This window comes from Crinia signifera, chromosome 1, assembly GCF_055691185.1.
Source record: "Crinia signifera chromosome 1, ASM5569118v1, whole genome shotgun sequence".
NCBI classification, from domain to species: Eukaryota; Metazoa; Chordata; class Amphibia; order Anura; family Myobatrachidae; genus Crinia; species Crinia signifera.
Genome location: NC_139217.1, coordinates 375,744,769 through 375,763,496, shown reverse-complemented (window position 1 = coordinate 375,763,496; position 18,728 = coordinate 375,744,769). Strand labels below are relative to the sequence as shown.

Genomic DNA, 18,728 nt, shown 5'->3' with positions numbered 1-18,728 from the left:
TCCTTATTGTTCTCCCTATTTTTATTCCTATATTGTATAGTTTCCTTCTTTTTAAGGGGCTCAATTTCCCCATCAAGTTTTGTTTTTTCATAGCCGCAAGCTTCAAACTTTGTTTTCATATCCATTGCCTGTTCCAAAAATATTTTATCGTCAGAACAGTTTCTTCGTAGACGTTGGAATTGTCCTTTTGGGATTGAATTAAGCCATTGGCTATGATGGCAACTGGAAGTGGGGATATATGTGCCGGAATCGGTTGGTTTCCGAAAATTTTTATGTTTCAACATACCGTCCTCCACATATACAGTAACATCAAGAAAATTAATACTTTTTTCCTCAATTTCAAAGGATAATTTTATGTTGAGATCGTTGTTATTGAGAAGATCACAAAAAGTTTTCAAAGCCACTCTGTCTCCCTCCCAAATGAAAAAAATATCATCGATGTATCTTGCATAGGACACCAGATTCGCCCCAAACGGGTTATTAGCCCAGATCGTGTTTAACTCCCATGCCCCCATAAACAAGTTGGCATAGCTTGGGGCGAATCTGGTGCCCATTGCAGTCCCTGTCCGCTGCATATAGAAAACATCGTTAAAAAGAAAAAAATTGTTTTGCAAGATAAATGTTATACTATCTAGGACAAAATCTTGAAGGCCCTGTGGTTTCTCTGATAGGGCAAGAAAATGTTTAGAGCTATGTACCCCCTTATCATGTTCTATGATGGTGTACAAAGACCCCACATCCGCTGTTACAAGGAGAAAATTGTCCTTCCATGTAATGGAGTCAATGAGTTTCAGAAAGTCCCCTGTATCTTTGAGGTGCGATTTGTTTAAGGAGACGAGGGGTTGGAGATGATGATCCACAAACATCGACAGATTGCTAGTAATAGACTCCACCCCGGAGATTATAGGTCTTCCGGGTGGGTCTATGAGACTTTTGTGTACCTTTGGTAGTACATAGATAACTGGGGTAATGGGTTTATCATTCAGGAGGAATTTTGCTTCTCCCGAGGTAATGATATTTTTGTCCAGGGCTACATTGATGAGACTTTCTAATTTTTGGATGGTACTGGACGTGGGGTCTCCTCTTAATTTTTTGTATGTTTGTTTGTCTTGTAGTTGTCTTGTAATCTCGGCTTCATATTTTTCTATATCCAAAATAACAATCCCCCCCCCTTTGTCAGCTGGCTTGACTATGATCTTTTTATTTTCTTTTAAACTTTTCATGGCCAGCTTCTCTTTTGCAGTAAGGTTTGATATACTTTTATCGATTTTTATCGATTTTATATCCTCTAAAACTAAGGTCGAAAATGTTTCCACATATGGACCTTTGCAATGCTGGGGAAAGAAAATGGATTTAGGTCTAAATTTGGGTATGATGTTTTCATTTTCTAAAGGTTGTTCAATTTCATCGTTTTTATGGTAAAAATTTTTTAGTGCTAGTTTCCTTGAGAATCTTTGTAGATCTATGTATAGATCAAAATTATTAACATGATTCGTGGGAGCATATTTTAACCCTTTTTGTAACAGGGTTAATTCTTCTTGGGATAAATCATGAGAACTCAAATTAAAGATTTTAGTGGCCATTAGGGTAGGATTACTGTTGTTTTCCTCGCTGTTTAAAGCTGGTATAGAAGTTTTTATCTTCTTTTCCCTTTTATTTTTATAAGGCTTTGCTTTCCTTGTGGTGGATTGCAGTTTTGTTTTGCCACCCCTTTTGCCTCTATATTGAGATAGATGTTTTATCTGTTTGGGGATGAAGTATGGCTCATCTCTAAAAAAGGAGAGTAGCAAGGGTCGAAATTTTCTGTAAATGAGTCCTCATGCACTAATGGACTATACCTATTTTGTGTTTTAAAAATCGTAGAGTTCTTTCTTTGTCTGTCACTGTGATTATCCCTGAAAGTTTTTGGAGGAATTCTCCATTCAGGCGTTCTTTTAATTTCATTTTTAGGGTATCTCTCAGTTTTATTGGGATTGTGTTTATTCCAATGGGGTGTATGGTTTGTCTCCCTTCGGTCATACATATTGTATTTCCGATAGGGTGAACGGGTCCTGTTGTATCTAGGATATTCGGTCTCGTTTTCACGGGACCTTCCATTGAAATTAATTCTCTCTGTATAATTTGTCTTATATCTATAAGGCTCATGGATATAATTTTTCCTGGTAAAATTTCTTCTTTGTCCCTGTATATGTTGTTTAACCTCATTAGGTATATTTTTTACTGGGATTTTACTTAATTCTTCTGGGTTCTTATTAAGTTCTTCTTTGTCCCTTTTGAATTTCTTTACTTTCCTCTGTATTATGGCTCTTTCTGCTCTCCTAACATTAGAGGTAATAGTTTGTTCCAGCAGTTTGAAGTCTTCATTTTTGGCATAAGGGAGGGCTAATGATTTATACATTTTAATCTCTTCTTCCACTTTTTCTAACTCCCGTCTCCTTTCTTTAATAATCAAGGACATGAGTGAAAAAGAGCAATCATTTATGATTATCTCCCATTGTTGCTTAAATTCTTCTCTTGCAGTGGAGAAGGTAGAGGTTTTATTAATTTTTAAGCCTTTTGGGATCAGTTTTTGGGATAGATATTTCTCCAACGTAATGACCTCCCATAGTATTTTACTCTCCTTTAATAGCATAGATTCTAATTTTTCCATGATACCCTCTAGGTCTTCATCTATTAATTAATAGATGAAGACCTAGAGGGTATCATGGAAAAATTAGAATCTATGCTATTAAAGGAGAGTAAAATACTATGGGAGGTCATTACGTTGGAGAAATATCTATCCCAAAAACTGATCCCAAAAGGCTTAAAAATTAATAAAACCTCTACCTTCTCCACTGCAAGAGAAGAATTTAAGCAACAATGGGAGATAATCATAAATGATTGCTCTTTTTCACTCATGTCCTTGATTATTAAAGAAAGGAGACGGGAGTTAGAAAAAGTGGAAGAAGAGATTAAAATGTATAAATCATTAGCCCTCCCTTATGCCAAAAATGAAGACTTCAAACTGCTGGAACAAACTATTACCTCTAATGTTAGGAGAGCAGAAAGAGCCATAATACAGAGGAAAGTAAAGAAATTCAAAAGGGACAAAGAAGAACTTAATAAGAACCCAGAAGAATTAAGTAAAATCCCAGTAAAAAATATACCTAATGAGGTTAAACAACATATACAGGGACAAAGAAGAAATTTTACCAGGAAAAATTATATCCATGAGCCTTATAGATATAAGACAAATTATACAGAGAGAATTAATTTCAATGGAAGGTCCCGTGAAAACGAGACCGAATATCCTAGATACAACAGGACCCGTTCACCCTATCGGAAATACAATATGTATGACCGAAGGGAGACAAACCATACACCCCATTGGAATAAACACAATCCCAATAAAACTGAGAGATACCCTAAAAATGAAATTAAAAGAACGCCTGAATGGAGAATTCCTCCAAAAACTTTCAGGGATAATCACAGTGACAGACAAAGAAAGAACTCTACGATTTTTAAAACACAAAATAGGTATAGTCCATTAGTGCATGAGGACTCATTTACAGAAAATTTCGACCCTTGCTACTCTCCTTTTTTAGAGATGAGCCATACTTCATCCCCAAACAGATAAAACATCTATCTCAATATAGAGGCAAAAGGGGTGGCAAAACAAAACTGCAATCCACCACAAGGAAAGCAAAGCCTTATAAAAATAAAAGGGAAAAGAAGATAAAAACTTCTATACCAGCTTTAAACAGCGAGGAAAACAACAGTAATCCTACCCTAATGGCCACTAAAATCTTTAATTTGAGTTCTCATGATTTATCCCAAGAAGAATTAACCCTGTTACAAAAAGGGTTAAAATATGCTCCCACGAATCATGTTAATAATTTTGATCTATACATAGATCTACAAAGATTCTCAAGGAAACTAGCACTAAAAAAATTTTACCATAAAAACGATGAAATTGAACAACCTTTAGAAAATGAAAACATCATACCCAAATTTAGACCTAAATCCATTTTCTTTCCCCAGCATTGCAAAGGTCCATATGTGGAAACATTTTCGACCTTAGTTTTAGAGGATATAAAATCGATAAAAATCGATAAAAGTATATCAAACCTTACTGCAAAAGAGAAGCTGGCCATGAAAAGTTTAAAAGAAAATAAAAAGATCATAGTCAAGCCAGCTGACAAAGGGGGGGGGATTGTTATTTTGGATATAGAAAAATATGAAGCCGAGATTACAAGACAACTACAAGACAAACAAACATACAAAAAATTAAGAGGAGACCCCACGTCCAGTACCATCCAAAAATTAGAAAGTCTCATCAATGTAGCCCTGGACAAAAATATCATTACCTCGGGAGAAGCAAAATTCCTCCTGAATGATAAACCCATTACCCCAGTTATCTATGTACTACCAAAGGTACACAAAAGTCTCATAGACCCACCCGGAAGACCTATAATCTCCGGGGTGGAGTCTATTACTAGCAATCTGTCGATGTTTGTGGATCATCATCTCCAACCCCTCGTCTCCTTAAACAAATCGCACCTCAAAGATACAGGGGACTTTCTGAAACTCATTGACTCCATTACATGGAAGGACAATTTTCTCCTTGTAACAGCGGATGTGGGGTCTTTGTACACCATCATAGAACATGATAAGGGGGTACATAGCTCTAAACATTTTCTTGCCCTATCAGAGAAACCACAGGGCCTTCAAGATTTTGTCCTAGATAGTATAACATTTATCTTGCAAAACAATTTTTTTCTTTTTAACGATGTTTTCTATATGCAGCGGACAGGGACTGCAATGGGCACCAGATTCGCCCCAAGCTATGCCAACTTGTTTATGGGGGCATGGGAGTTAAACACGATCTGGGCTAATAACCCGTTTGGGGCGAATCTGGTGTCCTATGCAAGATACATCGATGATATTTTTTTCATTTGGGAGGGAGACAGAGTGGCTTTGAAAACTTTTTGTGATCTTCTCAATAACAACGATCTCAACATAAAATTATCCTTTGAAATTGAGGAAAAAAGTATTAATTTTCTTGATGTTACTGTATATGTGGAGGACGGTATGTTGAAACATAAAAATTTTCGGAAACCAATTTCATTTTTTTACATTTTCATTTTTATTTTTTGTATTTTTTTCTATTGTTGTGCTGGACATATTGTAATGACTTGTGGACAAACTCTTGGACTCTCGTATAATCTGACCATCGTTGGGATGGAGGATTTTTGTATCTTTTACTTTTTTATGGAATAAAGAACTTATAAATTTTTAAAACATCTTTTCGGCCATATTTGGGAGAAGGAATTATCCTCACGGATTATTTCCCACGTAGAAGATAAAAGAAACCATTATAAGTGGTGAAAACTTGCATTATTGTAAGTTCGGGTACGCAAATCTCTGATCAACTTGTCTTTGGGTACATATTACTACATATCTATGCACATCACGTGGTGAAAAATTGTATCCCCTTCTATGAAAAGAAACCTTTTTGGGTGTTTATCTACACACTCCATTGTGAGTCACGGTACGCTTGTGTTACCTCCATCTTGGTTTTTATACAAAATAAAATCAAGACACCAAATTTTCCTCTACACCTACCTACACTTATATATAGGAGTATAAATAGCACTTATCAAACGCAATTTTATTTACCTTTATTTTCACATTTATTTCCTAAAATCACCAATTTGGGAGAAAAATATCTTGCTTCACGGATCAACAGAAATCTGCACAAAGAACACGCTACGGGTATATACCCAGTACCTACACACGTGAGTGCGGTACGCATATTTACCTTCTGTTGCAGCCGTTGTTAATATCTCCATCACAAAGATACCTTTACATGTGTATCTTACTCTGTCTTGGGGTGAGTAAGGTACGATAGTCACATCTGGCCCATATCTGGAGTTGCACAGGGTGTTCACCACATGATAAGATTCATGTACTGATCCATTTTTTTTTTTTTTTATATATTTACTCCCAACTACCAAATTTGGGAGAAAAACACCGTTTTTTACGGACCAACACGAGGTTTTGAACAAAGAAAACGCTACGGGTATATACCCCGCACCTACTGACGTGAGTGCGGTACGCACACCCACTTTTCTATTGTAGCCATTTGTTGTATTTCGTCATAAAGATACCTTTATATGTGTATCTTACTCTATCTTGGGGTGAGTAAGGTACGATAGTCACATTCTCATCACATCAGAACCTGCACGGGGTGTTTATCACACGATAAGAACTATCCACTAATCCCTCCTTTTTATTTTTTACTTCAACATCTGGTACGGAGAACATAAAAAAGAACCAAGATCAAGAAAACAGAGGAAAATCACAAAGAAACCGCTACGGGCCTTTACATCACCTTACTTACCGTGAGTAGGGGTACGCCTATACTTATACACCCTTCATTGCTGTTTCTATAAATTTTGGGGTATAGACTCTTCTAATCAGTGACTCCCCTCTTCTTACATGTACTACTGAGAATATCCTTGAAAAATAAGAAAAATCTCTGGAAAAAAGAACTCCAGTCTTATCGTATTCAAGTGTTGCGCCAAGGATTTGGAAATTCCATCTTGTTGTATTTGAGGAAACAAGTACCGGATTTTTTTTTCCTTTATGGTCATTTGACAGATGAGCCGGCACAAATTAACTTCTTGTGGCTTCAATTTTCGGTACTTGTTTCCTAGCACGGCACCCACGATTTTCAATCGTATGGCATCTTATGCATTGTATCACATGCCATATAGCCACATGCGATGCGATTTTGCCCCCCCTATATGATTTTTAATTGTATAAGCACCCTAATGGGTGCTTACAATGTTAAATGCACCCCCACGACACCCCCACTGTGAACGCCAACCCGAAGCGTGGCGAGTGTCGGCGTGGAGCCGATTTTAAATAGTGTGGCGAGCACAGTGAGCCACCGAGCCTGAAGCGTGGCGAGCGGACGCGGATTACTTTACATGTGTTCCGCGTCCGCTCGCCACGCTTTGGGCTCAGTGGCACGCTGCGCTCGCCACACTATCTAAAATCAACTCCACACCGACGTGAATAGTGGGGGTATGAAATGGTCGGGAGACGCGTACCGCCACCCTTCGCGGGCTCGCTGCACTCGCCACTCTTCGGGTTGGCGTTGATACTGGGGGTGGCGTGGGGGTGCTTTTAACATTGTAAGCACCCATTACGGTGCTTATACAATTAATAATCTTATAGGGGGGGCCATTTAACATTGAAAACACCCATTAGGGTGCTTATACAATTTAAAATCGTATACCACTGTATACGATTGATGGTATACGATGGTATACGATTTTAAATTGTATAACATCTGGTGCCATCGCGTAACATCGCATACCATTGTAAGGCTTATGGTATACGATGCGATGGGCGCCGTGCTAGGAAACAAGTACCCCATTTTCTCATTTTCCAATTAGTGTGATCAGAAAAATCAACAATTTCAATAATATAATAATAAAATAGTAGGAACAAGGATAAAGAAAGGCATGGGGGAAGGGAAAAAAAGGCGAAGAGATAGTATAAAAAAGAGATCGTGCCACTCTGAATTTCCCCTAGACATACACTATTTCATCTATCTATCTATCTATCTATCTATCTATCTATCTATCTATCTATCTATGGGTGACATTCTATGGATTGAGATAAATGCGCATTTTTTTTATCGCACCACTTCGCACTTTTGAAAATCGCAAGATTGGGCCGTTTTTCGCATATTTAATGAGATGCGAAAAACGGGCCAAATAGTGCGAATAGGTGCGATGTCTTTAGTCCTGAAAATGTGCGATTTTCATGTCTGAAAATCGCTGTTTGCAGGAAATCGCAAATTAAAATAAAAAAAAAAACCAGCGCAGGGTCCCCCGCCAGAGCATAACCAGCCCCGGGCTCATTGAGCCGGTGCTGGTGACATAAAATCAGGGTTCCCGACAAATAGGGGTCCCCTTGATTTAATGAAACCAGCACCAGGCTCAAGGTCCGGCGCTGGTTCCCGAAATACGGGGGACAAAATGACTAGGGGTCCCCCGTATTTTAAGAACCAGCACCAGACCCAACCAGCCAGCAGGGTAATGCCACAGCCGGGGGACACTTATTATATAAGGTCCCGCGGCCAAAGCATTATCCCCCTGGCTGGTCAGCATGGGCAGGGGTCCTGGGGAAGTGGGGACCCCCCCAATGAAGGGATCCCCCCCCTCCAGGACTTACCAGCCCATGCTGAAGTCCGGGGCTGTCCCCGATGCCCCTGGGCGGTGGGCATCAGGCTGATGGATAGTGTAAAAAATAGAAGAAAAACTATTGTTTTCTACTGTAGAACTATGAGTCCCAGCAAGCCTACCCCGCATGCTGGCACTTGTAGTTCTACAGTACAAAAAATAGTTAAATAAAACACACTGACACCCTGAAAAATAAAAGTTTAATACACACATAACACACACACTGATACTTACCTACCTTGAGCCCGTAGGTCGGTCCCTGGGTCCGGGGCTCCTGGACAGAAGAGTCCGGTTCCGGGGCCTTGGTCCTGGTTCCGGGGCTGGTCCGGGGTCCTGGGCTCCAGGGCTGATGTCTCCGGGGTCCAGGATCCGAAGTAGTCCAAAAGGGGTTCCTAAGGAAGGAAATTCTACTCACCTGGTCCCCGGCGACGACCTCGGCATCCTCTCCGGCAGACGCGCTGCTCCTGATGCCCACCGCCCAGGGGCATCGGGGACAGCCCCGGACTTCAGCATGGGCTGGTAAGTCCTGGAGGGGGGGGACCCCTTCATTGGGGGGTCCCCACTTCCCCAGGACCCCTGCCCATGCTGACCAGCCAGGGGGATAATGCTTTGGCCGCGGGACCTTATATAATAAGTGTCCCCCGGCTGTGGCATTACCCTGCTGGCTGGTTGGGTCTGGTGCTGGTTCTTAAAATACGGGGGACCCCTAGTCATTTTGTCCCCCGTATTTCGGGAACCAGCGCCGGACCTTGAGCCTGGTGCTGGTTTCATTAAATCAAGGGGACCCCTATTTGTTGGGGACCCTGATTTTATGTCACCAGCACCGGCTCAATGAGCCCGGGGCTGGTTATGCTCTGGCCGGGGACCCCGCGCTGTTTTTTTTTTATTTCAACTGTTTAAACTTATTTTTACACCAGAACCCTGCACAGATCATTGCGATCTGTGCAGGGTTCTGGCTAATTCGCCCTTTAGAACCTGGTCTGATTTTTGGGCGAATTATAGACACACTTTATACAAATCGCATACCATTAAATATGCGATTTGTATACTTTTTCATGTAAAAACATCTGGATGCGATGTGCTGCGAAAAGCAGCCATCGCATTTCCAGTGTATCCAACTTGTTGGCCAAAATCGCACTTTTTTCACATTTTCGCAGCTCATTAAATATGCGAAAATGGAAAAAAATGCGATTTCGGCCGTTTTTGCGAAAAAACTCGCAAAAGTCTAATTATCTCAATCCATAGAATGTCACCCTATGTTTCCTTTGCCTTATGTAGAGAAGAGTCAACCCAATCCATTGTAAAGACATATTTTAAAATAGTTTCTAACATAGTTAAAGAAGTTGGGTAGGTTGGATTCACTGTTGGAGAATTCATTTTTTTAGCTATAGATAAAAGATTTATTAAGAATATTTTTTGCAACACTTGGAAACACTAGTGATCCATGGGGTATACCTTTAATATAATTTAATTGAAATTATTATAGATTAGTTAAATATAGATTAGAATTCACTATGTATCAATACATATTTGTTTGGTTTTTAATGTTCCATGTATTCACAAAGTCTCATTTGGGCATTTATAACTGTTTAATTGGTAGATTTACCTAGTGTTGAAATGTATCTTGTAGGAGAAAGCAAAGTCCCAAGGATTGTGGAATCTCTTCCTTCCTCTGGAAAGTGACCCAGATGGCAAATACGGCGCTAAGCTTACAAACATGGAATATGCTCATCTTTGTGAGCTAATGGGCCACTCTCTCTATGCACCAGAGGTATGTGATCCAGTATATATAGTAGCATGTATGAAATATGGAAGAAGGTAATTACTAGATCACAGGTTCTCAAAGTCGGTCCTCAGGACCCCACACAGTGCATGTTTTGCAGGTCTCCTCACGGAATCAGGAGGCCAGGAGCTCGACAATCCATGGCTGTTCTCGGCAGAACGGGCACGACTGCTTTTAAAGTCGGGCACATTCTACCGAGATCACTGTTCAATGCTGTCGGGAAAGACAGCATTGAATGGGGCCCTGACGCTAATTTACCCGTCGGGAATAGGGGCGGGAGATTGAAGTCCCCCCATAATCATTGCACAAGTCATTTTCTTTTTTATATTGCATAATTTCCTGTTCTTCAATAAAAAAGCTCTGATTTTTTTTTTTTCAGGGTGCAATGTCGGTTGTGTGTCAAACATATGTTTTGTTACCTTAAATGGGACTCTTAAGTTATCTCTTTATCTATTTGTGTTCACGGTATTTATTTCTAGTAACACTTCTTTTTAAAATACTTAGATCTTTAATTGTGCGGCCCCAGACACAGGAAATATGGAGGTGCTAATCCGCTACGGAACAGAGGAACAGAAAGAACAGTGGTTGAAGCCATTATTAGAAGGGGAGATAAGGTCCTGTTTTGCAATGACTGAACCACAGGTATTAAACGTTCATTTGTTGACTTTACAGTCAATGAAGGTTTTTATGGTGTCAGAGTAGCATTTTCCCACCAGGTTAGAAGTAACTGCGCCACTGATTGGGTACTGGGGTATTGAAATGTCATTAAGTGACGTCCGCACTGCCATCTGGTTAACATTTATAAGCAGGCTGCTCTCCTCAGGGGCAAATTTACGAGATCATGTCACTGCCCCCTTAATGTTGAGCCTTCCCAACTGCCAAAGTAATACCAACTTCTTCTCCCCTTCACCACCACAAAATAATCACATGACCTTGTATGAGAAGCAGGGATTTCATGCAAGTGAGTATGTTGTGCTAGGCACGTGCCTCAAATGCCTAGTGGGAAATACACCACTGGCTCTCATATTGATCTGATGGTGATTAGCATCAGGAGGAGGCAGCACTGTGTGGAGAAACAATGCTGGAAATAATAAGTAGTGGTGGTAACAAAAGTTTTGTATGTAGTATTGAAAGATAAGCAGTGGCGTAACTAGAAATTTTGCTCCCCCAAGCCAAATAAAATTTCTGGCGCCCCCCTCTCTCCCCCTCCCCAGACATTGGCAATCACAATAAAAAAAAACTGTACCTCTCCATCCTCATTCCTACCTGCTGATCTCTGCCCCGATCCCCCTTGCACCTCTCCATTGCCTGTACAACTCTCCATCCTCTGTCCTACCTGTACCACTCTGCCCCCTATCCCCCTGCATCTTCCCATCCCTCTATCCTTTCCTTTACCCTCTATCCCCCTTACACCTCTCCATCCTCCTGTCCCCCTCCACCACTGCCCCCCCTCTCCATGTCTCCTCTTCACCACTCCTTCCCCCCTGTCCCCCCTTCACCTCTGTCTCCTTGTCCCCTCTTCTCCTGTCTATCCCCTGTCTTCCCTGCACCCCTGTATGGTACGCAAATAAAATATATATAGAAAACTTTATAAAACACTTTATGTAAATTGCTGCCATTATTTACCTAACTTGATTGGGCAGACAGCAGGTTGGGGCTGGTGGCAGGTAGTTGAGAGGCAGTGGGGCGGGCAGAGGAGGTAAAGTGCCGCACTAGTCCCTGCCTGTCTCATCCATATATATGCTGTATAGAGCGGCAGCCGCTGGAGAGCGAGCACTGTGTGTGGGGGGGGCTGCTCCCCCGGTGGACGCTGTCACAGCCGCTGGCGCAGTGAAGTTGCAGCCTGCTCCGGGAGTATCTGCCAACTTCACTGAGCCGGCGGCTGTGACAGCATCCACCGGGGGGGCAGCCCCCACCACACAGTGCTCGCTCTCCAGCAGCTGCCGCTCTGTACAGCAAGCCGTGCACAGGGGGGGGCGGCGGCCACCACACAGTGCTCGCTCTCCAGCAGCTGCCGCTCTGTACAGCAAGCCGTGCACAGGGGGGGGGCGGCGGCCACAACAGTGTAAGGACAGGGGGTGGGCTGTGTGGAAGCCGGGGGATTGCCAGGCAGGAAGAAAGGGAGAGGAGCTCTCTGGCTTGCTGTGTGAGGATACTCATTGACCCGCCGCAGTCCGCCCCATGAGCAGGTCATGGGGCAGGTCAATTAGCGTCCTCACACAGACAGCCAGAGACGAAGAGAAACGGAAGTTTAAGTATTGGGTGCTGCAGCTTTCAAGAACTGCTGCCTACGGCTCCGTGACCCTGCGCCCTGGGTGCGTCGGCTCCCCATCGCCAGGGCTGCGGAGCCGTAGCTACGCCACTGAAGATAAGGTCTACTTTATCATTAGCTTTTTGCAATATAGGATTCCATTGTAGGCAAATTTCTGTATCTGTGTAAAGGAAGCCAGAAGGAAACATGCATTTTGAATTAAGGTGTACACAAAGTAAAAAAAATAAAAGGATTCTAATTCATACTCAAATACATATAGAGAACAGCTTTAGGTTTCCTTGTATTGGTCCTATATCATTTTTAAGGCATAAATGTATAAAATATTCTTGACTGTCTATGATAGTGCCAGTAATTTGGTTGCAAAGTGCATTGCTTTTATTTGTTGACTGAAATTCCCTTTAACATACAGTTTGTATACATATTCCATGTCCCTACAAATAGGAATGAATTATTCACATATGTTAGGTTGTAGTCCATGATAATACTGTAGTTGTAGTAAAATGTTGGAAGGCTTCTATTATTGACCAAGAAGCATAGTAAAGACGCCCTCTTTATGTATTCTGCCATAGGTCGCCTCTTCTGATGCTACCAACATTGAATCATCAATAAGAGAAGAAGAAAACTCTTACATTATAAATGGACATAAGTGGTGGACGTCAGGTATGAATTTAAAGGGACACTTTATGCAGTATACAAGCAAAGTTCAGTTAGAAACGTTACAGAGATGACCCCCATCATCACAAGCAGATGGGCTTTTTGGGCCTACTCAATCAAAATGCCCTGTATTGTTGTGGCAGGATGAACTTACTGAACCACACATCTCCACCACATTCTCTTTGCCGGTTCTTCTTGCTATAATTGTTCCCGACCAATTACTATGGATCTGACACTTATACAGGATTCTGGGATGTATACAGGAGAGCCTGGGGATATATTGTGCAGGTATGGTATAAAAGGTCGACATACACAAGGTATAAAGAAGAAAATGTTGACACAAGAAAAGGACAATATGAATGTGTCACGTTTGTTGTGTCAATCTTGACACCTTTGCATGTGGACTAATTAGTGTACCTCGTTTCCATATATGGCTGGCTTTGGGCCGGGTTCTTCAATGCACACTTTACTTTTCCCAATTGGGGGATGGTAAAGTATGTAAAAGAATGTAAAAGAAAATAATTATGAAAAACATGTTGTTATTTTTGTGTGTTAACCATTGTCATGTCCACCTGTTGCTTGTGTTGACAATGTCGACCATCTGTATGTCGACCTAGACATTATGTCAGCCATCTGGATTGTGCAATATCCTGGTGGCCAAAGGAGCACTGCAGGGACAGACAGATTCTACGGTCAGCCTGAGTAAGCTTATTATTAACACAACACAGGCTGGCAGGTGCCTGGAACCATTTCTATTGCAACACAATGGGTTGTGATGGTGAATTTAGGCTGCGTCCTCAGGCAGGTCCTCAGCCTTCAGATCTTGCAAAACCATGGAGGAGATGTCTATATTCTACAGATGCCTTATGCTGGTTTAAGGCGGCCATCCACTAGTGCGATATGGACACTTTTTATACGATTCCGAAGCAATGCAATCACAGATCACATGAAAAGCGACACATTGCATCTCACTTTTCTGCGATTGCGATGTGAGTTGCCATCCCGTGCATCGCAGCCCGTACCCCTTGCTAGGATCGCATAAGATACATTTTATGCAAAAGGACCGCAAAACAATGTATCGTATGCGGTCCTGCAGCTGCTGGGTGAGTAAGTGGGTTATTGCATGCGATACCTCGCTCTAGTGGATGGGGGCCTTTACAATTTTAATTATAGGGAATTGCACAGCCATTTCCTTGTTGTTATGCAATTCCATACAGATATGAATTAGGCTCATGGTGCATACAGCAGCACCTTTTAACCAATTCAGATGGAGTGCCTTATCTGTACATGAGTGTCAGTCTTGTCATTTTATGTTTACTTGAGTGGCATAATGTGTTTACACCCTGTCAGTGTGCAGCCAGGATGCTCACGGCTATTTAGCACTGTCACCTCTATGTCTATTTGTAGATCCCTGCCCAGACTTCCAGAACTTACAGGAGTATCCAATTATGATAGAAACTTAAGGGCCCTACATACGCAGAGATTTGTGTGATGGATATAATAAATATGTGAGATGTATCTCAATGAATCAGTAAATGACCCCCCCCCCCCCAAACATTTCATAATTGGTGGTAGTATCCCCCATAAAAAGTTTAATCGTTGGTGGTATAGTGTGGCATCCCCCTCTCCCCTCAACCATTGGTGGCACACTGTAAATCCGGAGTCTTCCAGCGTCGCATCCTCTCACTGCAGCTTCCATCCGACTGCAGAGGGCAGGCGCGGCACCCGGCAGGTCCAGGAAGCATCTGTCTTCAGCGGGGCTTCCAGGTCGGCAGCAGCGGGGCTTCCAGATCGGGGGGCTTCCAGGGCGGCGGCTGCGGGACTTCCAGGGCGGCGGGGCTTCTTCTGGACGGCGTGCTCCGGCGTGACAGTCGCTCAGATGGCCCTGCTCATCCCCGCGCCACACATGCGGAAGATGTGCAGGAGCTTATGAGCGACTGTCACTGAAGTTACCGACCGGGCCATTTTTTTTAATCATTTATGACAGGCGAAGCACTGCCTCCCCTGATTGCATGTCCCTGACATATACATTGCACTGTAACATATATAGTAATAAGTTGTTGTGGAGAGAGGAGACAGCCACAGTATTTTTATAATTGGGATTTATGGTTATTTCAGATACACACACAAACACACATTCATTCATTGAAAATGCCAACGAAAGAGGATTTTTTTTTTTTAATGAATATGAAGTTATTTCTTAACATACAGTACATAAATTGTATTTGAATAATGATATAAAAAGCATTTCAGTGTTCAAATGTGGTGTTTGTGTTTTGACCAGGTTAAAACAAAAAAAGATAATTCTTTTTTTTTAAGTTTTATTTATGTGACACTAGCCTTGTCTATACAGGTGCAATGGATCAACGCTGTAAAATTTGCATCTTTATGGGAAAGACTGATCTGGATGCCCCTCGCCATAAACAGCAGACCATGATCCTAGTTCCTATGGATACTCCTGGAGTAACAGTTCTAAGGCCACTTACTGTCTACGGATTAGAGGATGCTCCTGGTATGAATTGCAGTATACAGTATGCTAATGGTTACAATTTCCAGCCACATACATGGGGTGGGAATATTACTATATCCACCAGGTGCATTTATGCAAAGTAGCTATTGTGCAGATAACACTTATACAGATACAGACATCTGATGCTATGCAGAGACTAATGAAATGTATAATTCATGAAATATTGGGCAAATGCAGTAATGCATTAGCAAAAAAAGGCTGCACTGATGATTCATGTATCATGTAGGCAACCCTGGACACCATTAAGTATTGATTAGTTGGCTCTAATTACGGGAATGTGTTCTCTTGAGCAATATAAAGAACTGACTTTCAGTGTGTGTTTCTGTCCCACAGGTGGACATGGAGAATTACGCTTTGACAATGTACATGTGCCTAAGGAAAACATCCTCCTGGGTAGAGGCAGAGGATTTGAAATTGCACAGGGCAGACTAGGCCCAGGGAGGATACATCACTGCATGAGGCTCATTGGTCATGCAGAGCGGTCTTTAACGCTCATGAAGCAGAGAGTAAGTAACTAGATCATTCTCCGCGCCGCATCACCCAGCAAACCCCCCCCCCCCCCCCTGAACGTCACGCCGCATCGCTTCACCCGGCAAGCCCCCCCTGGGGAGCATCACGGCGCCCAGTGCCGCATCGCACAGCGCTACCCCCTCCCCACATGGAGCAACAGAGGTGTGTGCTGGGGCAACCCCCCTGTGGAGCGGGTGAGTGATTGAGCGCCGGGACGCACCAGCCCTGAATTTACCCCATTCCTACATCGAAAACTTCAACTCTGTTATGTTGGTGGGTTTCATCCCATGAACTGCTGCTTACTTCCACAACATTTCAATAACCATTTTTTGGTCGAATTAGTTCGATTTTCTGGGTCTTTGTCTTGTGTCTTGAGATGCAGCACATGGGCAGAGGTCCTGGCATTTCCTTTAAAATATTCTGGTAAAATTCAGAATTCATTGTCCCATCAATGATGGTAAGTCGCCCTGGGCCAGATGAAGCAAAACAGGCATAAACCATGATACTACCACTACTGTGTTTCACAGAGTGTATGAGGTTTTAATTCTGGACTGCAGTGGTTCTCAAACTCGGTCCTCAGGACCCCACACAGTTCTCGTTTTCCAGGTCACCCGACAAGTGCACGCATTACTGACTGACACATTTTAAAAGATCCAAAGATGGAGCTAATTATTTCACTTGATTCTGTGAGGAGACCTGCAAAACATGCACTGTGTGGGGTCCTGAGGACGGACTTTGAGAACCTGTGGCCTAGTGTGTTTGGGGCTAAAGATTTCCTACCTAAACATTGTTACTTTTCTATGGAGTAGCCGTTCAGCGTACACATGATGTTTTCTGGTCAAAAGTAAGTTTCCCTTATATTTGCTATATCCTCCCCAGGTAAAATCAAGAATAGCTTTTGGCAAACCTTTAGCTGAGCAAGGAACTATCCTGGCAGACATTGCAAAATCCAGAGCAGAGATCGAACAGGCAAGACTGCTGGTTCTGAAAGCTGCCCATCTTATGGATACTGTCGGCAATAAGGTCATTTCTCACACTACTATATGTATATACTTCATTCAATAACCTTTGTATAGCATGCAATAGTTCTGTTGTTTTCCTTCATTTTAAAAACCCATGTTACTTGGTATCTGATGGAAACGTTGCTGATATTTCACTGCAAAATGTTGTGACAACTGGACATTTTCCTGATTTCACTGATTTTCACAGTGTGCAATGTAATGGATTGCTCAGCCAATGAACAATGCATGGAGCGCACAGATGCTGATTCTACTGCATGTGTTGGCAGCGACGTATCTGGGGGTGAAGCAATTGCCCCCCATTACACAGTTACACAGCCACCCTGCAGGCTATAGCAGGATTTGGTGACATCCTATATAACAGGTAGAGGAGTAATAGCTGGATGTGCTGGCTCAGTGGTTCTACCTAGTGGCAGGGGATTCCTAAATTGTCTTTTAATTTTCTACCCTGTCCCTATAGTACTGCTGAGTTTGTTCAGGTTCAGCTTCATTCGAAATTCTGCAGGTGCTGCCTGGGATTTCAGTGTGATGCTGCAGAGGATGTTAGCAGCTGCGTATTGCTCATGTACAGCGCAGAAGCATTAAGGGCCTTATTCTGGTTGGCTCAGACGGATGCGTATTTGCGGACTGGAACCAAGTGTTCTTAGCCCCGCCTTCCGTACGGATCACTTCGAATGCGGTAAGACGCCAACCGAATGGACTGCGAGTGGATTTTCCATGTGAACACCTCCTCCATCTGTGGAAACCTCTCCCATCATTCGATGGTCGCCGACCAGCGAATGCTGGACCGAGTGGTCAGGCATCACCGAGTGCTCCAGACCACTCGGGCATTTCTCCGTGCAAAAGCAGGGATATGGGCAGGCAGCTGGCATCCGGCTATGTCAGTGGTCCGCCCCCCACACGTGCGTCACGGCCGGATTACCATACGTACGCCCAGCGTTTTCATGGGAACGCCCATGAAACGCGGGGCGTACGCATATATTAATGAGCCCAAACAGCCCTTCACGCCCCTCTCCACCCGCTGTTCGGATTTTACAGAATTCACGCTGTATTCGGACATGCGTGGCATTCACACATGCGCAGATACGACTCTGCACATGCGAAAACACCAACCATCAGCCGTCCGAACGCATTCGGAGCCATCCGAACCAACCAGAAAAAGGCCCTAAGTGCCACTGTGCGCTGTCTACCAGGTACATGGTGTGTCTGTTACAGGTCAGTTACCATAATCTGGATGCAATTTATTAACAGGAGATAAGTTTTGTTTTTGTTTTTAATGTTGATTATGTTGACAGATAAGCAATATTTTAATAATATTACTTATGATAACAACAAGCAAATTTTCTAGTAGTTCACTTAGCTAGCGCTGACGTCACAGGGGAGACTTTTTCGCAATATTCCGCTTTCAATGCAGCGAGTACGCCCAAAGAGATAAGAGATTTTGCAAAAAATAGTGAAGTACAGTTTAATTGATAAATAGCATAAACATTCATGAAGATTCGTAAAACATATCCACACAGCCCTGGTAAAATGACAGTCACATAGTCCTAATATTGCACATCCACACAGCCGCAGTGAGGTGAGGTAATGTAGGTAGCAAAGTACCAGATGTAGTGTGAACTGATATATCAAACCGTTCAATATGAGCACAGAAAGAGGTCACAACAACCCGGGTGGAGATCGCTGTACCTGGCTCCGGATGGTATTATCTGGAATGTGTTGC

General features: G+C 42.6%; 1 protein-coding gene across 1 annotated transcript in view; it reads left to right on the top strand.

Moving 5' to 3' along the window:
- Positions 1–18,728, top strand: part of ACAD10 (acyl-CoA dehydrogenase family member 10) — a 70,711-nt gene that overhangs the window by 48,787 nt on the left and 3,196 nt on the right. Inside the window, exons 14-19 of the mRNA XM_083151405.1 lie at positions 9,868–10,008; positions 10,525–10,662; positions 12,862–12,952; positions 15,300–15,458; positions 15,810–15,982; positions 16,866–17,009. Of these exons, the coding sequence (XP_083007531.1) occupies positions 9,868–10,008; positions 10,525–10,662; positions 12,862–12,952; positions 15,300–15,458; positions 15,810–15,982; positions 16,866–17,009 (846 nt within the window). The remainder of the gene's footprint in view (positions 1–9,867; positions 10,009–10,524; positions 10,663–12,861; positions 12,953–15,299; positions 15,459–15,809; positions 15,983–16,865; positions 17,010–18,728) is intronic.